A 25,791-nucleotide genomic window follows, 5' to 3' on the forward strand; every position below is an offset into this window, starting at 1 on the left:
ATGACGCCAGGTTCGCGAGCCACCGAATTAGTGAAGAGTTACCCGCCGACAGCTGAAAACTACGAGAAGGTAATCTCAAGTTTGAAAACACGTTTTGGACCCGACGATATTCAAATCGAAGTGTATGTGCACGAACTCTTACAGTTAGTATTGCAAAACGCCATCGCGTCCGCGAAGGATTCTGTACTCTCGACTCTGTATAATAATCTCGAGTCGCATTTACGAGCATTAGAGTCTCTGGGTATGACGACGGATAAATGTGCCGCGATGCTGTTTCCGCTCGTGGAATCTTCGCTTCCAGAAGAATTGCTGCGCGTGTGGCAGCGAAGTTCCGGACAGCCGACCGCGACTAATGAAAATGGTGCAGATGCACAAGCGAAGAATCGCCTGACACAACTTATAAAGTTTTTGGCAAATGAAGTAGAAAATGAGTTGCGCATCTCGATGGCGGTGACCGGATTCAAGTTAAAGCCGCAAAATAATAGTGCCAACGGCGAGAAGAATAAAGCCGATAAAGTGTGGAACAATAAAGATGTACCTAGTGCTACGGGACTTTTAACGACGAATAGCCGAGAAAAGGCATGCATTTTTTGTAATTCCAATGCGCATGAGAATGCTAAGTGCGAGCAGGTTAAGAAGATGGATCTTTCCGAGCGACGTGACGCCGTTAAGAAGAAAAATGCCTGTTTCAACTGTCTCAATGTGGGACATTCATGCAAAAAAATGTAAGGTCAATTTGAAGTGTGCCTGGTGTTCACGTAGACACGTGATTTTGATGTGTCCGAGTATGTTTACGGATAAGCAAGACAAAGTTGACAAGGACGCGGAAAAAAGTGTATGCAGTTTCGCGAATAATCGCGATCCCGAGGTCCTTTTGCAAACTTTAAGGGTGACTTTGTATAACGGCAATGAGAAAATGAATGTGCGACTTATTATTGATAGTGGCTCGCAGAAATCGTACATTACTAGAGAAGCCGCGAGTCGAATTGGATATGTGCCGATCGCCGAACAGTTGTTATGTCACTCGCTTTTCGGAGGAGAAAGTTCAGGAACAGTTAAGCACAAAAAATATGTGGTGAAGATTGGCAGTTTATCCAGCGATTTCAAGTGCAATTTTACAGCGCTTGATCAACGAGTGATTTGCAAAGACGTTCCTTCTATTAAACGTGGCGAATGGTGCAGGGAGATGAAAGATTTGGACATAAGTCTCTCGGATCTAGACGCAAAGGAGGACGCCGTAGCAATCCTCATAGGGGCTGATATCGCAGGAAAATTACTCACAGGTAAACGGCATATTTTGCGGTGCGGGTTAGTAGCCATTGAGACCTACCTGGGCTGGACAGTGATTGGGGCCATAAAAGACCCCGACGCTCGTCATGATCCAGTTCCTTTCACAAGGACTATGTTCGCAAGCTGCCAGGTAGTCGAAAGTTTATTCCTTGCGCGTGTTCACATAAACAAGGAAGGACGCTATGAAGTGCCGTTACCCTGGCTAGAAAACCACCCGCCACTTAGTGAAAATAAAATGATGGTAATTAAGAGACTCGAGTCTACGATGAAGCAGCTGCGTACTAGTGGACTGCATAAAGCGTATGATGCTGTGTTTGACGAGTGGCTGGCTGAATGCATCATTGAACGCGTGCCCGAGGCAGAGGTTGGCAATAAGGGCCATTATTTACCCCATCGTCCTATCATTAAAGAAAACAGTACCACAGTTATACGGCCGATCTTCGATGCATCGGCAGCACCCAAACCTACGAAGGAAAAGAAGTCACTGTCGCTCAACGATTGTCTGGAAAAAGGACCAAACCTCATCGAGCTCATCTCATCGATACTGTTACGTTTTAGAGAAGGTATGATAGGCGTAGTGTCCGACATTAAGAAAGCGTTTTTACAGATAAGTTTGAATGCGAGCGATAGAGATTTTCTACGTTTTTTATGGCAAGATAAGCAAGGCAATCAGGTTATTTTTAGACATTGTAGAGTCGTATTTGGTGTGACGAGTAGTCCTTTTATCCTAAGTGCCGTGCTTTTTATGCATTTAGAAAAAAATTTGACGTCATTAGACGCAAATAAGGATTTGAATTTTTCCGAACAAAATATTGTATAATTAATCGATAGCTCTTACGTCGACAATTGTGTGACTAGTGTAAATTGTGTGAATGAGTTGCATGATGCTATTCGCGACGCAAAAGCATCGATGCAGTTAGGGAAATTCGACTTAAGAGGGTAGGAGTTTACACACGATGATTCCGATACACCGCGCACGAGAGTATTAGGAATTTTATGGGACAAGTGTTATGACACCCTCTCCTTGAATACTGATTTTGCTGATAAGCTAGAATTAGATAAGGTGACCAAGAGGTCAATTCTTTCGGCAGCACATCGAGTGTATGATCCGCTAGGTTTTGTTAGCCCGGCAGTGCTTTGTCCGCGCTTGTTGTTACAAGAAACGTGGGCACGGAATTTATCGTGGGACCAGGAAGTAAATGAGGAGATAAAGCTTCAATTCGTTAAATGGGCCGATAATCTGAAACGACTCGGTGAAGTTAAGGTTCCGCGATGTTTGCTCGGCGAAACAGATCTATAAATATTTGTAATGAGGGTTGTGTTGATGATAGTCAACCAAATTTATCTAAGAATGCAGCAGCAGCAACAGCAGCAATGTTATCATCATCGACGGGTACTGATGATGAAGTGAATCTCGGTGCAAAGTAAGTACAATTTCTAAAACTTATGCATTAAATGCATTATTAATCTATCTTGTATTTTATTATAACATATTATTCATATATAACATACAATTCTTGTTCTAGGTCACATTTTGGCAGTGTACATAATGATAGTAAGTATTTTGTAATATAGTGATGGATGAAATGAGCGTGAGAAAAGGTATTGAACTTATCAATGAAAGAGTATACGGTTACGTTGATGTGGGGAAAAATGCTCAATAAATTGATGTACCTGAGGCAGAGAACGTTCTTGTGGTTATGGTTGTCTGCGAAAATGGAAATTTTAAAATTCCTGTTAGTCATTATTTTATAAAACAACATGCATTAACAAAAAAAAATAAAATAAAAAAAATTTGAGTCACCGGATTTGAACCCTAGGCAAAATGTTAGAAGGACAGCGCCTTAGCCACCATAGCCATGGATTAGGACATTACGACTAGTTTAAAAGTCACATATAATCATCACCACCCTATGGGGGCTTGAATTTTGGTTTGGTTTGATTTGTTGGATCGAGTTTAGTTTTTTGAGTTTCAATTTATAAATTTAAGATTTTACACGTTCAAAAATATCCCGAGTAGGATGGTTTGCCCAATTCGCCACGTCCCCGCTTCTTTGTGATTTGAAAACCCACGTGACAAGAAATAGCCAATCAGATTCAGCGAGAGAGAGATAGCATGTACTGCAGTAGCAGCTATCTCTCTCTTCATCTAGTCACGCGTCTGGGCTGAAGGTGGCTACCCTCCAGTAGTATATGCTTGTTGCGTTTCGGATCAAAATATCGGGAGACGTGCAATAAACAAATCAAGAACACAAAATTCTGGTCGAACTGATCTTTATTCCCACAAGCGATGCTTACTCGTCGGGGGTCAGACGGCAACTGCCGCGTACAGAAAAAGTAGGGAACGGTCACGCAGTGGATACAGGAGTTACCCTTTTAACCGACGCGAGCGCTAAGATCAAATTACAATTACGAGATTATGAAATGAAAATTAGACGAATATTTTACATTCTCCCACCTTGAATAACTGACATTTTGGACCCGTTATTCAAAACTCAAAAATATATTAATTCTCAAAAAATAAAAATTATACAACAGCGTTTAAAAGAACGAATATCTAATTATATCTCTTCGGTTTCTTAATCTTTCCTCCACATCTAGTCCGCAATTCTTGTTGAACAGTATGATTTTTCTTATTAGTAGGCTCGGATTGTTCTTCTTTGTCATTATCAACGCCCGTAGATCCCTAGTTATCTTCGGTTGGAGTTGAAGGGGGAATTTGTTCCTCTGCGACCTCGGGTACAGACGGCGCGTCCCGGCTTACGTTTGTCTCCAAGGCATTGGTGTTGCTCTCCAATACGACTAACCGCTGTAAAGGGCGCACAGGTTCTCCAGTCGCTGTCTTCAGTCGAGCTATGCGCGTAACACCGTCGTTGCCAGGTATGAGCTCGATCACACGAGCTAGTGGCCAATCTAAACGCTTCTGATTATCGCTGGCTATCAGTACGATATCACCACTCTTGATGTTGGTAAAAAGTCGGTTAGATTGAGCTCGTCTTTTAAGTTGACCCAAATATTCTGAACGAAAACGTACTCTTAACTCTTGACGTAGACGCTGTAGGTATTTTAGTCGCCTATTGAGCAGCTTTCCCTCGATAAAGTCTATGTCTGGAACACCATGTTCATGGATCTCCTTCAAAAACATCTCCGGCGTGAGTGCCATCAAACCTTCTTTGTCATCTGACATACAAGCTATGGGTCGAGCATTTACTACCGACTCGCAATCGTGTAGTACAGTGTTTAACTCCTCGTAGTCCAACGATGCTTTACCGAGGCTTCTTTTCAAAAGGTCTTTGAGAATGCGTACGATTCTCTCCCACCATCCGCCCCACCATGCTGCAGAAGGAGGGTTGAATCGCCACTCGATTCTCTTAGTGGTGCAGTACGAGGCGATACTCTCCCAGTTCACTGCTTTCAACATACGGTTCGCTCCAACGAAATTGGTTCCGTTGTCGCTATATATGGTAGTTGGTCTTCCTCGACGCGCGATAAATCTTCTTAACGTGTTCAGGAACCCGTTAGTCGACAACGTGGTCACCAATTCAAAATGTACCGCACGGTATACAGCACAAGTGTATATACAGACCCAAGCTTTCCGTCCACCCTTGAGGAACAACGGACCAGCGTAGTCGATGCCAACGACTTCGAAAACTTGAGCTTCTCTGACTCGATTTAGAGGTAAGCTGGCTGCCGGAGTCTCTAGGGTTTTTGCTGTATATCTTCGGCAGGTCACGCATCCGTTTATTATGGAACGTACTGCTCGCCGACTGGAAAGTATCCAAACTTTCTCTCTCAAACTCCCCATCGTAGTATTGATGCCGGCGTGATTTAACGTTACATGCATATGTCGAATTAAACGTTTGGTAAATTCGTGTTTATGATCCATGACTACAGGATATCTGAAACCAAAGTCATCAATTCTATTAGAAATCACTGTTTTTGTACGAATTAATCCTAGTTCATCAAAAAAAACGTTCAACTCCTTCAAACGTGGATCACTTAGTCCGTTAAACGATTCCTTTTGCGCAATCTTCATAATGGACTTCTCAGCTAAGTCAAACTCTGCCACACTGATCTGTTGTTGGAGGTTGCGTTCATCTTTCTCCATTCGAATATTTCGTGTAAAACGTATGACCCAAGCGACCATCGTTACAATTTTGTTGTAATTTGAGAATCTAACTAGGTACCATGGAACCGCTTCTTCAGGAGTCACGTTCGTGCAAGCAGCTATCGTGGAACATGTTGCGTTCGGGGAGCTTTTCATTAGCGACTTGAGACTGCACTTACTGATTTCCGAATTTACGAGATTCTCGTTGATATCAAATTTTTCTTGGGGCCATTCTGTTTTATTCTGACTGAGCCACGGTGGTCCCTCCCACCATTTCGATGCAATGAGCTGGGCAATGTTGCTTCCGCGTGACGGAAGATCCGCTGGGTTCAGCACGCCAGGGACGTGCCTCCAATCATGTACATCAGTGAGACTTTTTATCTCTTCAATCCTATTCCAGACGAATCGAGACCACTGTTGCCCACGGCGAAGCCAAGATAATACGGTTGAAGAATCCGTCCAAAAAGTCTTGCTTACGTGTGTCAGGTTCATAGCTTTAAGAAATGAATTCATTAACCGAGCTCCCAGGGTTGCTGCCAAGAGCTCCATCCGTGGGATTGAAATTTCCTCCGCAGGTCCTACTCTCGCTTTTGCTTGTACCAAGTGGATCCGAACTTCTTGAGAGGTTTCTACCCTAACGAATAATGCGGCCGCATACGCGTACTCGCTAGCGTCGACGAACATGTGCAATGAGATCTCATCTTCTTTGGTACCAAAGATCCAACGAGGCACTTTCAGATTTTGGAGTAATGGAGTTTGCTCGAACCAATGGGTAAACTCTCTGGCCACATCAACTGGAACAGGCGAGTCCCAACCAATTTTCTCATTCCAGAGTTGTTGTAACATCAATTTTGGTAGTAAAACGGCTGGACAAGCCCAGCCCAGCGGATCGAAAATCTTGTGAGCAGCCGATAAGATTTTTCTCTTGGTTATTGGATTTTCTAGTTTATCTGAAAAATTCGAACACAGTGAGAGGAGGTCCCTTTCTTTATCCCAGGTAATACCCAAAACGGAGCTCAGCCTTTTTTCGTCAAAATTACTCGTGGATTCCCAGCCCCGCAATTCAAAACCAGCTTCTCGCATTATCTCGATCGATCTTTCTTGAAAGCGTCTTATTTCTTCCTCTGTTGCGACACTGGCTACGCAGTTGTCGACATAGAAAGACCTTCTTAACTGCTTTATGAGATCACGTTCTTCTTCGGATACAGCAAAACTCAAAACTTTCTCCAGGTGGTGATCGATGGTGGCTGCAAGCAGAAATGGACTGCTATTAAGGCCGAAAACTACTCGCCGATGTCGATAAACAATAAGTCTGTTGGGATCGGTCTTGCGCATCCATAAAAATTTCAGAAAATTGCGATCAGCAGGAGCTACACTTATTTGTAAGAAAGCTTTAGCTATATCTGCCGTAACCCCAATAGCATTCTCTCTAAATCTTAATAAAATATCGACCACCAGCTCTATTAGATTAGGCCCAGTTTCCAGACACTGGTTGAGTGATGGACCCTTCTTCTTTGGAGCTTCCTTAACCTTTTCCTCGGTTGAAGGATCGAATACTGGCCTCACAGGCGTCGTACTACTCGATTTGATGATAGGTCTGTGAGGTAGAAAATAGTCATCATCTTTAGTTTCGTTACTTGGAACCTCTTCGATTATGCCTTTAGCTAGCCAATCCTCGAACACCTCCTGATAAACATCGTGTAGCTTTTCCATCTCGAGTTGTTTCAATACTTTTTGTAGCCTCCTTTCAGCGTATGGACGATTGCCAACAAGGGAAGGATGATTCTCTTTCCATGGCAGGCAGACTTCATATCGTCCTTCCTCGTTCACGTGGATCGTCTGCTCGAAGCGTTCCCTCACCAGGGCCAGGTGAGCCTCCTTTGAGATGGTCTCCACAGGGTCGGTGATACCTAAAACGTCAAGCGACCACAAATCAGAAATTTTTGCATCTCGATTAAACATGGTAAGAACGGTTAAAACGGCGTCTTCTTTCTCAGGTGTCTTGTTGCCGTTTCGTCCTAGCAGCGTCCATCCAAGTTTCGTTTCGATCGCTGTAGGTCCACCGATGACTTGACGTAGATTACCCGTGTATAATAACCCAGCAATATCAGCTCCAATAAGTATAACAAACGACTCGCTGTCATCGCCTGTGTCGCTAAGGACAATGCCTGTCTCTTCTAGTTTCTTGAGCCAGCTACCTGGTGAGACTGTCGGTAGCGTCTGACAAATTTCGTTTTCATCGAATGCTCTGATATTGCATTCGTACTTCCCATCCATACTACCGAGAATGAAGCGATATTCTCTATGAATTTGGGGTTCTGTTCTTTTTCCGCCGAATAAAAGATGAACCATGCTTTTCTGACCGACGACCTCCAACTTCATCTTTTCGGCAACGCTTTTAAGCACGTATGTTTTGTGCGATCCCGGGTCGATCAGAGCGCGAACCACTTTCTCACCATGCGGGCCTTTCAATTTTACTCGGAGTGTTTGCAAGTATACATCTGTGTCGAAAGAGGCGTTATTGCAGTTAGAAACGGTGAGGTTTTCGACCTTCTTACTTGAGTTATCTGTTTTCTCAATAGCTGACTCCGTTTTCGCAACATCTCTACACATCAGCAGCACGTGCCGACGACCGCACCATGAGCATTTTTCCCTTGATTTGCACTTCTGGCAACTATGGTTTTGCCTGAGACAATAAAAGCAAGCTCTCTTCTCTTTCGCTATAGCTTGTCTCGCACTAAGCGACATTTGCTTTGCCTTTTGACAAGTCGCGCTTTCGTGGTTCTCTTGACAGAAAATGCATGCCTTTCGAGGCGCGTCGTTTGCTGTAAGAAGCCCGGCTGCAGTGGCGACGCCCGTGTTATTACTCGCACTAGATTTCTTCTTCTGAGCTGCCTTACCGACCGCTGTTATCGATTCTTGCGGCGTATCGAGGTCGAAACCGGACTTAGCCATCGAAATTCTTTCTTCGTTTTGTACCTCGTTTTCTAAGAAGGTCATGAGATTTTTCAGTCGAGCGCTAGCGTCTGATGCGCTTTTATTTTGCCTCTGCCATGTGCGCAATATTTCTTCCGGCAGTGAGGACTCAACAAGCGGGAACAACATGGCGGCGCACATAGCTGTCGTGACGCCTAACGATTCGAGCGCCCGCAGATGCGTCTCTAACTTGTCATAAATGCTGATAGGTTCTCCCTTTGCTCGATTCAATACTAATTTCAGCAGCTCCCTCACGTATACCTCAACGAGCAGATCGTTGCGGCCAAAACGACTTTTTAGGCTTTCAATAACTTTGTCGTAATTTTCTCCGGTTGGGGGATAGCTGTTGACAACTTCACTCGCTCTTGAACCTTCGATCATGGCTTGGGTGAGGTATTGAAATTTGTCCTCCTTGGCCATAATCTTGTGCGACGTTGCAAACGTCGCAGCCGCGTCGATACGAGGAATCTCGTTCGATGCGGCCAAGCTCTGAGTGCGCGGAAGAAACAAGCGAGTTGGATTGTTGTTGTCAGTGCCAGCCTGACCTCGAGTTCGAGGAACGGGCCGGCTAACCGTCCACGTTAGCGCGAGAGTGAGCATCGTTGGCGCGAGAGTGAGCCTCGACGGCGCGCGCGCTGATTGGTCCTCCGCATGTCGCGAGCCAATCAGTGGGCGCCGATGTGCGACTCGCTATCCGCGCGGACTGCCAGCCAATCAGGCGCGAGGAAGATGCGCGGGCCCGACGAGCGCGAGTGGAGAGTGAGCGCGAGAACGAGCGGGAAATCGGAGAGTTCTCTCACGACTGTCGACGGAGTACGTCGACGTGCGAGAGAGATACGTGGCCTCCTCTGTTGCGAGGAGAATCGGGAGAGTCTCCCGAGGTTGTGCGAGTGTGCGAGAGTGTGAGAGAGTCATAGGTGCAGCGCGTTGGCACGAGCAAGTGCCGACACCCGGACGAGCCAGCAACCATCCGCACGAGAGGAAGGAAGCTAGCCAGTCCGCCATCATTGTCCGGAGGACCAGAGCAACCAGCAGCCTTGGCGTGGGAGAGCCGAGGAAGCTAGCCGTCACCAGGTCCACGAGAGTCAGGGAGGCGCCGGCGGGAGCACCGACGGACGTCCACCAGGGAGAGAGCGAGTAAGAAAGTATTAGAGAGAGAGAGAGAGAGAGAGAGAGAAAGAGATAGAGAGAGAGAGAGAGAGAGAGAGAGAGAAAGAGATAGAGAGAGAGAGAGAGAGAGAGATCCGAGAGTGAGACGAGTGTGGTGCGGGCACACTAGAGAGAGAGAGAGAACTCGAGAGACCAGGGTGTTGGTGTACAGTGCGGGCGCACACCAAGACGTCTTCTGCGCGAGGCGTCTGGCCAGCGCACGCGAGAGAGAGTGAGAGAGAGAGAGAGAACAGTGCGAGGAAACGCGTGTGCGTGAGATAGAGACAGCGCAAGAGAAAACCCTATAGCTGCGCGGCTGCAGCAGGTCGGGCTTGCCACAAGCGGGAGGCATAGCCCGCGCGCGCGAGAGAGAAAGAGAGAGAGAGAGAGAGAGAGTCAGCCGTCAGCGGACTGGACCTGGGCCTGTGGCCCGCCGTCTGCTGCACGAGCGTGGCTCGTGTTTAAGCGTCCCAGTGTAAGCCCTGCGTGGCTAAACTGTGCGCGGGAGGCACTACAGCCACCGTATTGTAGGGAAGGGCTGGGCGAAATACATGTGCAATAAAACTTAACCATTGTGTGTGATCATTTTCCCCTCTCCCTAGCGTTCTCCCAAACGTGATGATCGCGGTCAAATCCTACGTTTAGAAAAATCCTAGTGCATGCGAGGCTCTAGGTGTTGCGCACCTGTGTTGGGAGGCACAGCGTCGCACTTGTCTTCGTGAATCTTACGAAATGCGCTCCAAAACTTTAACCACTCCTTTGGATCGCCGTCGAACTTTCTCAGTTCAATTTTCGGAAGCTTGTAGTTCCGGGAATTGTCGACCGTTGTGGGCGATCGTCCGCCATTTCCTGCGTCAATCGGCGGCGTGTCTTACATGAGTCGATGAAAGGTAATTCTTGCTAACATGAGTTTAGATTTGTATTCGTCAGCGCCCTCCATTTCTTGCGCAATGTTAGCTTCTTCTTTATTGGCATCTAGGAGCGCTGAGATTATCTTTTCTTGAGTTTCGTCTAACTCCCTCAGCTTCTCTTCTAATAGAGTAAACGTGGCTTGAACTACTGCTTTGTCTGAATCTTGTTTCTCTGTTTCAGCAGTGAAGCTTGTGAGGGTTTTCGTAAATGCTGTTCTTTGAGCAGCTCTTAATTTTTTGAGCTTCTCCATGATTCTTGTGTTTTTCTATACCTTTTTGCACAGCCTCGTATATCCGAGCAACTATCACAAAAGAGTCCTGTCACGGTCGCCAGAATGTTGCGTTTCGGATCAAAATATCGGGAGACGTGCAATAAACAAATCAAGAACACAAAATTCTGGTCGAACTGATCTTTATTCCCACAAGCGATGCTTACTCGTCGGGGGTCAGACGGCAACTGCCGCGTACAGAAAAAGTAGGGAACGGTCACGCAGTGGATACAGGAGTTACCCTTTTAACCGACGCGAGCGCTAAGATCAAATTACAATTACGAGATTATGAAATGAAAATTAGACGAATATTTTACAATGCTCGAAGAGAGTTGCTTGCAGCAACTATCGGAGCGCGATTAACGCAAGCGATTTTACAATCATTCACGCGGAAGATTACGAGCGTATATTTTTGGAGCGACTCGACAACGGTTTTAACATGGATTCACCGCGAAAGTAATTGGGAAGCAAGAAGTAAATAAAGAACTCAAGAAATCATCTCAAAAAGTCAGTACGCTTCTGAGTATAGGGAAGAATTCTTGGTTTGAAAGGTTCTCGAGTTATAAAAAAGTTAAACGCATATTAGCATGGATTTATAGATTTCGTTATAACGTAAAGAGGTCAGAAGAAGATCGCGCTCGAGGGCAATTATCGTGCAGTGAATTAGAAAAAGCCGAAAATTTATTGTTAAAAAGCATACAAGCCGAGGCTTTCAATGCTAGTACAGACAACGATAGAATCAAACATTTACAACCTTTTAAAGACGATAATGATTTATTACGATTAAAGACAAAAATATTATTTCGGGAAGATACGTTAGATTTTCGATGTCTTATTTTGCTACCGGGAAATAATAGACTAATTAATTTACTTATTTATGAAAAACATGTAGAATTAAATCATGCGGGGGTTGAAATTTTGATGTCTACTTTAAGAGAAAATTTTTGGATTATTGGAGGCCGGAAGGTCATTAGATCAGTGATAAATAAATGTAGTATTTGCCGTCGTCATGATTCGAAAGCTCTGAATTGTGAAGCTGCGCCTTTGCCGTTAAATCGAGTGTGGGATGCCGCAATTTTCGAAATAGTAGGCGTAGATTTCGCCGGACCGGTCTACCTTAAGGTCGGGCAAAAAGCATGGATATGCTTATTTACGTGCGCAGTATATAGGGCCGTCCACTTAGAACTAGTTACATCGTTATCAACGGCGTCATTCTTGATGGCTTTGCACAGGCACATTGCGCGGCGAGGACGACCGAGTATTATTTATAGTGATAACGGTACCAATTTTGTAGGTTTCAACAACATATTCAAAAAGGTTAATTTTCAGCAATTGGCTAGTTTTGCTGCGACTAAGCAGATCGAATGGAAGTTCAATCCGCCGACTGCAGCTTGGTGGAGTGGTTTCTGGGAGCGACTTATTGGAATATTGAAGCGACTATTGCGAAGAACGCTGCACAAGTCGTGTTTAGATTATGAAGAGATGGCTACGGTACTCGTAGATTGTGAGGCCATCATTAACTTGCGACCAATAACGTTCATGGCAGACAATACGCTAGAAGTCGTTCCGCTCACTGCATCGATGTTTTTGCAGGAAATCAAAGAAGTAGGTGTTGTCGATTTAGATAATATAGAACAGGGTCGATTTGACAAAAGGTATGCTTACCGACAGAAAGTCAAAAAAGACCTACGACGTCGCTTTCGAGTCGAATATTTAGGAGCGCTAGTACATAAAAATCATAGAGTAAGTAATGATTTATGTGTGAATGTGAATGATATTGTGCTAGTGCAAAGCGATAATGAGGACGAATTGATTATTAACAAATTTAGGCGTTTAAATGAAATTGATGTAAATCGCGATGAATCAAGTCAGTCAGAGACAAATAAAGTGTGCGATGTAGAATAACTATGTGTGACAACGCGAAGCGGTCTGAAATAAGACTTCGTTAAGCCTAATCACCTTAATTACACTTAGTTTGTAGATTTTGCGTAATCATGTAATCTTAGTCTGTATGAGAGTGAATTGTAATAACGTTCTTAACTATATTAGTTAATATAAGTATTTTTTGTAATTTTGATCGTCATGTAAATCGAGATGATCCCTCATCTCGATGGTGGGAGGATGTTGGATTGAGAGCGTTCATTTTCAATGAAAAAAATGCCCGAAGTATGTATACCTGCGTTAAGCTTATCGCTAGGCGTGCTAGCACGTACTGTGCGAAGAAGCGCGTACCTTTTTTCCATCTTTTATGATAGGGACAAGATGCTGGTAAAGATCTATCGAGGACGCGGTCCCATTTTATAAGCGACGCTGCGTGCTGGAAATTCCCCTCCAAAATCTGAGCTTTATTGCGAGACCACTCGGGGCCTAGCGGGGGAAAACCCAGGTTGTGGCTTAAGTCTTTATAACCTCACGTACATCAGGCCTCAGGTCAGCAGATCAAGCTTTCTTGTAAGCCAGAGTGCGAGAGCTCTGGCAGTCTCAGCATCGTCTCGATTGAGTGAACATCAAGCGACAGCAACAGTGTAATTTTCTAAACTCTTATTTTTTCAAATATAACTTTACTTATTTTAGAACTACTTTCAGTGTTCGCTTTTTTTCTATGTTCAAACCTCGTTTCTATTGAACAAAACAGTTAGGTAGCAATTTTCCATGACGATTGTGTTGTTTTTTTTGCTGCTGCTGGGTCAAAAGATCGAAATTAACCACTGGCAAATTTGCTGCCTGCTTCTTAAAATTTCATATCACGACTGACTCGATATATTATAAATATGAGCATTTATAGTACCCTCAGTCAGTCTCGCATGAGCTTGTTAAGAGCTAGCATCATGCATCAGAAAAAAGGTACAGGTTTAGTGAATACATTGATTAACAAATTACCCATTGAACTTCATGTGCCTGATTATCAGTACTGTGGTCCAGGTACTAAACTTGCTAAACGTTTAGCTCGTGGTGATTCAGGAATAAATCCTCTAGCCGCTGCTTGTAAGGAACACGATATTGCCTACTCAAAAAATCCTGATAACATTCAAGTGAGAAACGCAGCTGATCAGATTTTAGCAGAGAAGGCGTGGCAGAGAGTGAAATCTAGAGACGCTGGTTTGAAAGAAAAAGCGACAGCTTTCGCTATAGCAAATACCATGAAGTTAAAATCAAAGCTTGGTTTGGGTGTTGGAAGAGGAGGAGTAAGAGGAGGTGGCAGGCGTAGATCTAATAAACTTAAGAAAACGATTTCAAAGAAAAAGATTACACTGAAAAATTTGATCAAGTCTGTTCCCAGCAAAGTAGGTGGCTTTCTTCCAGCACTTATCCCACTTTTTGCTGGTCTCAGTGCAGTAGGCTCACTTGCAGGAGGAGCTGCGGGAATCGCTAAAGCAATAAATAAAGCAAGTGCTGCTAAGAAACAAATGGAAGAGCAAAAAAGACATAATGAAAAAATTGAAACGTTGGCACTCGGTAAAGGACTGTTTCTAAAACCACATCGTAAAGGTTTCGGCATCTTTCTGAAGAAGAAGAACAAAAAGTGTAGAGGAAGAAAAAAAAACTTCGATGAAATAAGATTGCCTAAACGTGCACTTACGGGCTAGGATCTGCTCAAATATGTAAACCTAATGAATATACCAAATTTTCGAGGAGTTTTTATGAGAAATGCTCTGCCTTCAAACGGTTGTCGAGCCAGAGAATCGACAGTCATTAATCTGGATGATGCAAGTGGACCTGGCACGCATTGGGTAGCTTATCGAATAATTGGTATTGAGGTTACATACTTTGATAGTTTCGGTGATTTACAACCACCGCGAGATCTTATGAATTACTGGAAAGTATCTCAAGTTAAGTACAATTATCAGAGGTATCAGGAATTTTCAACTTTCATCTGTGGTCATCTCTGTCTGAAATTTCTCTGCAATCAGCTCAATCGTAAAGATAATTTTTGTCTATATAAAAAGAAATCTACATGAATGATTTGAATTAGTCTACTCAAGATGGTCTACTCAGCCTTTCCGGCACCTCCTCAATCCTTGAGACGCACTATTTTCCTCCAATAGAACTGGATTCGGATAAGCAATACAGTCTTGGACTTGTTGAGCTGCTAACTTTTAATTCTATACCGAACGTCGATGAAAACTGTAATAAATTTTATGTTGGTCAAGAAATAATTGAACTACCTACTGGCAGTTATGAGATTGAGGATATTGATCGAACTCTACAAGGTATCCTCGATACTCGAGGTATAAAAGTTAGTATCAAACCAAATAATAATACGTTACGAAGTGTTATTATGTGTAGTCATGAAATAGATTTCCGACCGACTGACTCGGTTGGTCGTCTACTACGATTCACTCCACGACTTTTGAAGCCCTATATAAGTCACAACTCAGATTTACCAGTAGCTTTTCTCAAAGTGAACGCTTTACGAGTTGAATGTAACATTACGACAGGAGCATACATAAATCAGCAGAAAGTTCATACAATACATGGATTTTTCCCAGCAGTTCCGCCAGGCTACAAGATAATCGAGGTGCCTAAACAAATAATTTACTTGCCAATATCTGTGAAAGTGATCGATCACCTACAACTATGCATAGTAGATCAAGATGGTGATTTGATTAATCTCCGAGGTGAAATTATTACAATTCGTCTACATTTAAAAAGCCATTGAAATGGGTATTGTTTTTAATGCTGACAAAAGCTATATTAATAGCTCAATATGTCGTCAGACAGTCAGTCAGCAACGAGTGATCAAACGATTAACACGTCAGAACAGTCAGTTTCTACAAAGTCTCGGTCTCAAAGTGCGTGGTGGAGGAAGAACGGAACGCCAAGCGAGAAAAATACTGAAAAAATAACTTGTACGTTTATCTGTTGTTGCTGTGTGCCTCAGAAAAATGGAATCAATTCTTAACGTACAATCCCCTGTCATCTTTGATGATGATTGAACAACCACGCAACATGTATGGACTGTAAAAACATCGAATCAGCTGGAAAAACCACGTTTTATCATTCTCGGTTTTCAAACAGGGAGGAAAGGTGTACAAAGACAAAATGCTAGTCATTTTGATCATTGTAATATTAGTAATGTCAAACTTTTCCTCAACTCTCAGAGCTATCCGTATGCAAATCTGAATCTTGATATTTTAAACAATCAGTTTGCCATGCATTACGATATGTATGCTAATTTTCAGATTGCGTATTATTCTGATAGAATTGTAATAGATCCCCTTTTAAGCAAAGAAGAATTCATTACAAATGCTCCACTCATAGTTATCGACTGCTCAAAACAAAACGAGTCACTTAAACAGGCAGCTGTAGACGTACGTCTTGAATTTGAATATAAGCGTAATATACCCGTGGACACTACAGCGTCTTGTCTAATTCTACATGATCGCATTGTCAAGTATAATCCTATAAGTGGTGATATTAAGAAACTTGTTTGAAACTATATAAAGCTTGCAGGAACAAACATTCGAATCAGTATTATCTTAAACCATATGTCAGGATAGATATAAAAATGAAACGAAATAGCATTCCGTACACACCTCTCAAGGAGGATAGAAGCTTTAGAAGAGTGCAAGATGATAAACAATGTAATACGTATCGTGGAGAACCTTGTTCTACTCCTGTTAATAAATTTGAATACTTTTGAGAAATATTCCACTAATACGAAGTCCATGCCAGAACATCAAGGTTATAAGAAGTTCTGAACGATTTTATAATATACATGTCTTTACAAATAATGTTTTATGTACCTATATTTTTTTGAATAAAGTAAAATAAAAATTAATATTTTGATGTATTTATTTATTAATCTTAACCTTTAATCCTACAAATTCTATTCCAAATTATCCATAGCATCCCAGGTCGATAAAGTAAATTACCGATGTTCACTCTGAGCTATGGAGGGGGGTCGGTAACGGGGGCGCTACCGTCGATAACACTGGTTTATGGGGGGCGCCACCGCTGTCAGCACGGTCGATATGCACTGCTCTGTCGGTAAAACAGTGACCTACTAATATGAGTTACCATGCGTCGGTGGGGGTGTCACCACTGGCAGCACGGTCGATATACAAATGCTCTGTCGGTAAAACAGGGACCTACTCATGTGAGTTACCATGCATCGGTATTTGGTGGCCCAGAACCCGCTTGGCCCAGTAGCCGCGCAGCCGCTACTACTCATTTGAAAAATAAGTTTTACCTGTATTTTAAAATTAAAGAAAAACAAGATCAGATCTCAAGATAAAAAAGCGTGATTATTGCAAAACTGCTATAGCCGTGCCAACTGATTCTTTTCACATTAGAACAACACTTGACTTGCCTTTCAAACGCATCTTTCTTTTCATTCAATTTGGGCAGTTTGCGACTTTGAGGGCTTTGAGAGATACCGATCTAATCTAATAAGTAACAGCCGCACGACGGGGCTCAAATACTGCACGTCGCGGCGGACGTGTCGAGACCGGCATCTTTATCAACTATCGCACCTGGCGCAGCAGGAAGCCGATCGACTTGTTACACGCGCGCCGGTACTTACGAACCTCCGGCGACGCCGTCGTCTAGCACGCGGAGAAATGCCTTTGGCTCTGACTCACAGAAGAAGAACCGCTGGCGGTTATTCGAGCAAGTGCCACTTACCGCGCGGAGGCTCTTTTGTATGTGCCTGTGCCGACTGCGACGCCGCGGACAACAAGAAAAAGCCGGCGATGGGCGAGGAAGGAGAGACAATCCGAATCAGAATTAGAATTACAGTTTATTGGACGAGCCGTCGAACGACTGACCTGTATACTCATATCGTCACGCTTCGTTGCATCCAGATGCAGGTATTATGAAAAATCTCTTCCTAAAGCACGTCGACTTTCTCTTATTCATATTTAGATCCGCGGTATCACACACGTCGCGAAACGTTTCCTGTGCCCACACTTCGTTAGCGATCGATTACACCCAGTTCCAATAAATCAGACAGCATAATGTATGTACTCGATTCTCGTCTTTATTTCCCTCTCTATTTACTCGAGCGCAGCCGCGACTCCCGGAAGGCACGTTTACTAGCATTTGCGCAAGCTCGGTACTATACGGCAATTTGAATGCATCGAGTGTCGCCGCCGAGCGCGTTCGCCAGCTCTGTGTTCCGCGTGTGTGGGAACCAAATAGCGCGACAGCAGCAGTGTTAACGACGCCGAAGGCATCGCAGACACGCACTATAGCTAGAATATATCTATGCACACGCTGCGTCGCGATGAACCTAAAGGTGCGTGGCTCCACAAGATCGACTTCGTATGTATAGTATAGAGTTCTTGAGGACTCTTTATTGAAATTCCAGCAACGTCCCATACCGCGAACTTTTACTGGATGGAATGCAGAAACTTTCGACGCGCTCGGGAACATCCGATTCAAGAAATCTCGTTCCTGAGCTTGTATAACAAGATTCAAAAATTTCAAAAGGTAACCAATGCACGCATAAAGAGCGCTGCACGCGGATGGCCTGATTAGATTTTCATCATTATGTATGTCCGCGCACCCGATTCAATTTAAAAGACAGTTCAATTCGCACTTTTGCCGCGTTTCAATAGATGAAATAAAAGAAGGAAACTAGGAAATAAGGTTTAGAAAGCGGAATTGATTGTAGGCGAACCATTTTTATGTCGAAATAATAATTATTAATAATTAATATAATATTAATAATAATACAATTTTATAATATAATAATCGATCTATCTATCCTTAATGCGGTATATATATATATATATATATATTTATATATAATATAGTTTTTCTTCCTCTTTATAAAATAAAAATTCTATAATATCAAAAGTTTTTTGTTCCTTTGCGCTTGACTTCCGTTAAAAGAAGCTCTTACAACGACGTATACAAGCTAGAGGGGGTTGGCTGTGTGTCTGCGTGTCTTACACGAACGAATTGCACGTTCAAAGTACAACGAAAGTCTCGAGTCCCAGCCCCGTCGTTCGACGTACGAGGAGGATACTCGTGGCGACTTCGCTAAAATGTTTTAATATATATATTTATAATATTTATAAAAAATGTATTTACAATATACGCATATTTACGACTGCGCGAATCTTCCATGAAGCCTTAAATTTCTACTGTGTTATACAATCTCTTCAAAAGTTTATATTCTTTACTGCTTTAAAGCGATTTAGAGACGATTCGCAACGCGATCATACAAGCGTTTTTCGTTCATAAATGCATTTGTAAGATTCTCGCACACATAAAGAGACATAAAGTGCGCAATTACGAAGTAATTGTTACAAAAAAAAAGAAAAAAAAAATAGTATGAAACGAAAAAGTACAAGAAAATATGGGCGTTAACGCCGCGCGCTTCCATCAGTATCACAATGTCTCGTTTGAAGGAACGTACAAAAGCCTGCTGTATGTATCAAGACGAGTGTGCGTGTTTTTTTTTATACCTTTGAGTTTTCTACCCAAGAAAGCCTTCTAGAAACACACAAAAAACTTTTGCGTAAAAGACCGTGAAGGCTTTGATCATAGATTAATAGTTCGAATGTTTATTTCTAATAAATTCATCACCATATATTACTACATACTTCAATAATCTCATATGATTGTGAATGCTCCTACTAGACTTTTTGTATCAAAAGATCGCATTATAATTCAGTATAAAAACCTTGTATACAAGAAAAGTCCATCTAGCAGTATCACAACCAGGGAGCTGGTATTTTTTACATTGCGCCTCCGCGTACATCGTATATCAACTTCTAAAGATAATACAAATGGAAAAACTCGAGAACGACACAATTAAAAACATTCTTTTAGCATCTCTCATTTCTGTTACCTTTCGCACATCTCAATATCTTCGATTAACTCGCGTTATCTTCTCGTTTTATTCAATTTCTTCTATTCGTCGCCGCAAAAGTATTGCGGGTTTACAGGCTTAAAAAAATTAATAAGTACAGGCTATGTACATATGTACAACGATAACAACTCGACATAATTATCATTTTAGCGTTAAACAGTCATATGTCTTGATGATTTTTATATAATTATTGTCGTGTGACATTTTTCTCCAGAGATTTCATATTTTCCAATTATCGAAATTCGTTAGTAAAATGCATATATTCTCCATCAGAGAAAAAAAATAACATGCAGTTTTTTTTAATCTTCGAGTCAATGAAGTAATAGACGGTTAGAAACTTTAAAAAGCAACCAAACCTTTACTTAATCCAAAAAGGGGCTAAAAATTATAACAACAGTAAATAAAAATTCTACAATAAAAAGAAATTATAATTCAAGTTCAACAAACATCAATAACGAAAAAAATGTCATCTCTGGTATTAAAAAAAAATTAATATATTTTTTCTCCAAAAGAGTGCGTGAGTATATTGAACTTGTTGCGCCTAAAGTAATTCATTGATTAAGCTAAATTCTCACGCAAAATCACTTGGTTACACAAATTTTATCTTTTCATATTACAAAAAATTCGCTCTTCTCAGTCACACATAATCGTGTAGTGTCTACAAGTAAACGTAGAAATAGTTCCTCACTTTTCATTGAAACTCACCGGTCATCGAACTCGGTTTTCGAATACCAGTAAATACGTTAAGCACTCGGATGAATATTCAGACATGCACCGTAAGCATCTGCTGTGGATTCGGCGTTTGACTCGTGCCAGGCTGATGATGCGAACTGTTGTATGTTGGCTCCTGCAGTCTCGGCTTACTGTACGGTTTGTGCGGCCCTTCCTCGTAGCTAAAGCTGGCAGTGTTGTTCCTCATTTCAGCGCAAGGTGGCTTATAAAGCGGCGGCAACCTATGTCTGCCCTCTTCGCTAACCATTTCCAGACTTTCCTCGCCAGGTCCTAAGGGTCCTAATGATGTTCCGGAAAGTGGCCTCACAACTGAGACCCTTGGCTCGCCGTCCTGATCCTTAAGGGGATTCGCGTATCTTCGTAAGTTCTCTTCATTTTGCAAGTTATTCGACTTCTCGTCGAGATCGCTCCTGTGCCTGTGCAATGATGTTTCGCTGCTTGTCGTCGCTGTCAAGCCAGATCGCTGCCTCGTCGATCGGAGATACCATAGGCCGACGAGTATCGCTAAGAGTAGCACTGTTGCTAAGGCTCCTCCAAGTACGGCAAGATAGCCTCCTCCATTTCCACCGGCTGCATTGCCGTCACTGCTTAGCAAAGCTGTCTCGACCTTGACTTCGACGACCGAAGCCAGGGCGAACGGCCTGCCGAGTGGCCGACTCAAGGCCTCGCCAAGATCACGTGCAGCTGCGCCCGCAGCCTCCGAGAATATCGTCACCTCGATCGTGTCGTTATCTCCAGGTTTCAAATCACACAGTAATACCACGGACTGTGGTCGTCTTGGATCGGCCAAGAGGCGACGAAGTCGTCTACAGAGCAACTCGACAGACGTGCCTGACGCCAGAGAGTCTCTCCTCAGCAGGATAGTCAGTCTTGCGCAGGTTGGACCAGGAGTGGCCTGTCCGGGCCAGCAGGACGGCGGCGCAGGCAGAGCCGGCGGGCCGACTCTTCTTCCAGTCTCCACAGGCCTGCACTCGCCCCAGGGCGGACAGGGAGGAACGAGGCAGCTCTCGCCAGGCGAGGGTACGCACACTTCGTGGGCCAGACAAGAGGTTCCATTGAGACAATTGCCTGGACCACACCAGACATTGCTGCATTGAGTTTTAGCGTTTCTGCACTCGCAGGCGTTGCAGTCGTCATCCCAACTGGCGGCGAGACATCCGGGGCCACCGGCGGTACGTATCTCGCAATGGCTACCCGTACGTCCTGGTGGGCATACGCACGAGTAGCTAGCAATGCCGTCGACGCAAGTGGCTCCATTGGTGCATGGGTCGCTAGCGCACTCGTTGACATTGATGCGGCAGTCAGGCCCAGTAAAACCTGGCGCGCACTCGCAGCGGAACCAATTAACACCATCTACGCAGCGGCCTCCGTTGAGGCAAGGCAAAGGCTGGCAGTCGTCAACATCTCTGCGACAGTTGGCGCCCTCAAAGCCTTCGCGACAGATGCAGCGATAACCACCGTCCGCGCTGTTGACGCAGGTCGCGCCGTTCTCGCAAGGACTGGAGGCGCAGGCCGGCGAAGCGATATGACAGGCGGCACCCTCCCAACCTTGTGGACAGTGACACGTGAAGCCGTCGCCTCGATCTTGGCAAGTACCACCATGTCGGCAAGTCCCGGGTTCACAGTGACCTCCGAGAAGCGCGCAAGTCTTGCCTTTCCAGCCGTTGCGGCAAATGCAGGTGAAATCAGCGACGCCGTCGACGCAGGTGCCGTTGTTTCGGCACGGCGAATTCATGCACTCGTCCACGTCTAGAAGAGATGGAGAACGACATTTTAAAACTTCGGCTGTCCAGTTGACGGTAGTACTGTAGAATGCGTGCTTGTGAAACTTACCTTGATCGCAAAGATCACCGGTCCAGCCCTCTCTGCAGATACACTGGAAGGAATTGACGAGGTCGACGCAGGTGCCCCCGTTTAGGCAGGGATTGACGCGGCAGTCGTTGATGTTTTCGTGGCAGTGGATCCCCGTGTAGCCAGGATCGCAGATGCACTGGCCATTGCTGCATCGGCCCCGACCAGCGCAAGGCGTGCCTTCGTTGCCGCAGCCGAGACTGTCGTCGAACAGACCCACCTGGTTGCTGTGGGCGGCCGGCTCGGAGCAATTCTTGCCCTGCCACTGGGAGGTGCAGTGACAGTAGTAGTCCGTCTGAGTGTTGAAGCACTGGGCCGAGTTACGACAGGGATCGGGACTGCAATGGTCGCGATCGATCTCGCACTGGAAGCCGGTGTAACCGACCGGGCAGACGCACTCGTAGGCGTTGACGAGGTCTCGGCACTCGCCGCCGTTCTGGCAGGGCTTGGAGGCGCACTCGTCGATGTCGATCTCGCAGTCCTTGCCCGAGTAGCCTGGCGTGCAGGAGCAGTGGTAGTCGTTCACGAGGTCGATGCAGAGCGCGTCGTGCTGACACTGTCCCACGCAGTCGTCGATGTTGCGCGTGCAGTTCTTGCCCGTGAAGCCGCTCCTGCATTTGCACCTGAAACGATTGTCGCAAAGCAATTAGTACATAGACGTTTTTCAACGATGCCTACAATCCGATTAGAATTACTTGGCCCGCGTGCCGCGAGCACAGAGTGCGTGGCTTTCTATACCCGCATATAAGCACGCGACAACGGACCAGTCCGCGCAAGGATCGGTGACAAAAAAGGGCGCCTATGGGAAAATAGCCGGCACGACGCGAGCGGGCGCAGCTAGAGCAGCCTTGCCACTTTTTTCGCGTGTCTCGGCTATTTCTTGTTATCGCGCGCGCGTGCCTCGGCGGGGCGCCTGCCTTGGGCTCGCTTAATGAGAACCGGTGCTGCGACGACGAGGCCGACGGCGGCTGACGACGACACCGAGGTATCCCCCGGTAATTGACACTTTTGGCTCGCGCGAGAGATAGAGAACGAGTACTGGGCGATGAGCGCCGACCCAATGGAGTCGTATTGAAGCCGCAAGTAGAGGGTTTCGCGAGAGAGAGAGAGAGAGAGAGAGAGAGAGAGAGAGAGAGAGAGAGAGAGAGAGAGAGAGACAGAGAGAGGGAGAGAGAGAGACAGAGAGAGAGAGAGAGAGAGAGAGAGAGAGAGAGAGAGAGAGAGAGACTGGCGAATGAGCTCCGGCTGATTAAATTGTTGCTATTAACTCTGCCTCCGAGCGACGGCTCTGAGCTCGTTTTCACCGTCGTGCGCGTACAAGAAAGATTTCGTATAATATTATGAAATGTTTGACTTACGTGTAGTCGCCGGCGTGGTTGTAACACGTGATGGAGTTCTTGCAGGGCGATTCGGCGAGAGCGCACTCGTCGACGTCGAACTGACAGGTGCTGCCTTGCCAGGCCGGGGGGCAATTGCAGGTGAAGCCGTTCTGGCCGTCGACACAAGTGCCGCCGTTGAGGCAAGGTTGCGAGGCGCACTCGTCGATGTCGGTGGCGCAAAATGGGCCGGTGAAGCCCGCGGTGCAGTTACAGAGCGCCGTTTCACCCTGCTCGGTGCAGCTCGCGCCGTTGAGGCAGGGGTTGGAGGCACAAGGGTTATCGACCTTCTCGCAGGTCGGCCCAGAAAAGCCGTCGGGGCAGGTGCAGCGGTATTGGTCGGGCGCCGTGTTCTCGCAGGTGCCGCCGTTCTGGCAGGGCTCGTGGGTGCCGCAATAGTTGAGGTCCTGGTCGCAGAGGATGCCGCCCCAGTTGGTGTCGCAAATACATTGCCAGCTTGAGCCGTTGCAGTAGCCGTGCTTACAGCCCGGGTAGGGGGTGCACTGGTCGCAGAGCTCGCCGCGCCAGCCGTGCCGGCACTTGCACTCGCCCGAGACGTTGCAGTGGCCGTGCACCGGGTGACAGCCCTCCTTGCACACAGCTGAAAAATTCAAACGGGCGCAGTTAGTCGTTGTTTTCCACACGTACACTCGAGGAGTTCGGGGGAAAATATGTTGGGGGATCGGGCAGGTCGGGCAGCTTATAGTGCCTCGCGTGTGTGTGTCATAGAACGGAATTTACGTGGACGGTTAGCGCTCACGCGGGAGATGAAAAACGCACAAAAAGCACGTAACTCAATAGCGCGGCGTAGCTCGTAGTTATACAATATAATCTGCAGCTCGCGCGGTGTGCATGTGCGCATACAAGTGCGTCCAGACGTCGCAAGTATCGAGTTTCCATCGTGCGCTATTCTCTCGGCGCGCACTTATGAGTATCCGCGAGCAAGTGACGTAATTGCACTGCATTTTCTAATTGTAATTTACGAGCGAGGACACCTCGAATTTCTCCGCAATTACGTCGCGGAAAATTCCACTAACGAGCGCTCTCGCGCTTTTTCCGTTTATTAACTTATAAATTACAATCTTCGGCATCTGCATCAGGCAACGCATCCTCGAATAATCATCGGTTGCATCGTAAAAAGCGCCGCAGAGTGCAGGCTCTATCAATCAATCGAGGCCTTATCAACGAGTTACGCTCGCACGCAGCGTAGTTGTCTATGCACAATGTGAAAACGCTATTTACACATCGCGCATCGGGTAATTTATCGACGGATAATATTCCTCGCGAGGCGCTTTCCCAATGCTCGCGTAATAACAAGCGGACAAAGGGCAGAGGAAGCATTTTTCATTCGTGTCGGGTCATAAAGCAGCCGAAATTCTAAAGTTTTTTTTCTCGGCTCGATCAACGGAGAGAAAGAGAGAGAGAGAGAGAGAGAGAGAGAGAGAGAGAGAGAGAGAGAGAGAGAGAGAGCGAGAGAGAGAGCGAGAGAGAGCCTATAACGGAGCCTGCGCGCGCCGCGATCCATAGATCACTAATTAACGTCCCGCGGAAATCGGAGCAGAGTCCCTCGCTAACGGATCCTCTCGCGCGCGCGCCGAGGGAGAAATTATCCTTTCGGCCGCGAAACGAAATCCCTCGCGATCGCGTACAAGACTCTCCGCGCATTCGTATACGTAGGGTCGAGACACGCGCGGAACACGACTCTACCGTTACATCACGCGTGCATGTGTACCCACTTTACATGTGGATATAAAAGAGCCTGCATCGCTGCAGCGTCTTTTGATTAATAGTCCGGCTGCATCAGACCGCTCGAGGACGCGCGTAGATTCGCGGGTATTTATATGCGAACGCGATGTGTGAAAGCCGTTGCAAACGACGCGCGAGCGGGCTTGGCCGAGGGAATCGGGCCAATCAGCGATGCTACTGCAGTCCCCGTCTCTCTTTCTCTCCCACTCGACGACTTACGATGTGCAAGCTGCTACCGAGTCGCGAGCGCGTATGAGAAAATCTTGATGGATGCAGACTCTGCTGCCGCTCTGAGATTGTTGTTCTTTGCGCGCGCGCGGAATCGATCGAGGCAAACGGGTAAAATACTGCTCTGCGCACAATCGCTGTAGGTGAGCGCGATGAGATTGATTTTTCGTGGAATCGATCAGGGGAGGGAAATCATCGACTGTCGCCTGCTTGTACATACATACTTACATTGACGCTTAAACATACTCGCAGGTAAATATGTGCGGACGCGTGTAAAATCAGCCCGCGCGTACGCGTCTTGCCGTACTCGGCTCGTTCTACTACACTCGAT

General features: G+C 45.4%; 4 protein-coding genes across 4 annotated transcripts in view; 2 read left to right on the forward strand and 2 right to left on the reverse strand.

The window, feature by feature from the left end:
- LOC103316067 lies at positions 1 to 729 on the forward strand. Its single transcript, XM_008207726.1, has one exon. It carries the CDS (start codon positions 1 to 3, stop codon positions 727 to 729), a length of 729 nt encoding a protein of 242 aa, XP_008205948.1.
- Positions 730 to 787: 58 nt separating this feature from the next.
- LOC103316068 lies at positions 788 to 2,110 on the forward strand. Its single transcript, XM_008207728.1, has one exon. It carries the CDS (start codon positions 788 to 790, stop codon positions 2,108 to 2,110), a length of 1,323 nt encoding a protein of 440 aa, XP_008205950.1.
- Positions 2,111 to 3,976: 1,866 nt separating this feature from the next.
- LOC103316054 lies at positions 3,977 to 8,794 on the reverse strand. The gene has a single exon (XM_031929669.1). It carries the CDS (start codon positions 8,792 to 8,794, stop codon positions 3,977 to 3,979), a length of 4,818 nt encoding a protein of 1,605 aa, XP_031785529.1.
- Positions 8,795 to 20,108: 11,314 nt separating this feature from the next.
- LOC100116912 (protein jagged-1) overlaps positions 20,109 to 25,791 on the reverse strand; it is a 50,505-nt gene continuing 44,822 nt past the window's right edge. The window contains exons 4-6 of the mRNA XM_031928714.1: positions 23,469 to 24,087; positions 22,093 to 22,733; positions 20,109 to 22,008 (exon numbers count right to left, since the gene is read on the reverse strand). Coding sequence (XP_031784574.1) covers positions 20,291 to 22,008; positions 22,093 to 22,733; positions 23,469 to 24,087 — 2,978 coding nt within the window. The 3' untranslated portion in view covers positions 20,109 to 20,290. The remainder of the gene's footprint in view (positions 22,009 to 22,092; positions 22,734 to 23,468; positions 24,088 to 25,791) is intronic.

This window comes from Nasonia vitripennis, chromosome 4 (assembly GCF_009193385.2).
Source record: "Nasonia vitripennis strain AsymCx chromosome 4, Nvit_psr_1.1, whole genome shotgun sequence".
NCBI classification, from domain to species: domain Eukaryota; kingdom Metazoa; phylum Arthropoda; class Insecta; order Hymenoptera; family Pteromalidae; genus Nasonia; species Nasonia vitripennis.

Excerpts from the sequence above, each read along its gene's own strand:
- LOC103316068 (XM_008207728.1), top strand. The coding sequence starts at position 788 with ATGTTTACGGATAAGCAAGACAAAGTTGACAAGGACGCGGAAAAAAGT.
- LOC103316067 (XM_008207726.1), top strand. The coding sequence starts at position 1 with ATGACGCCAGGTTCGCGAGCCACCGAATTAGTGAAGAGTTACCCGCCG.
- LOC103316054 (XM_031929669.1), bottom strand. The coding sequence starts at position 8,794 with ATGGCCAAGGAGGACAAATTTCAATACCTCACCCAAGCCATGATCGAA.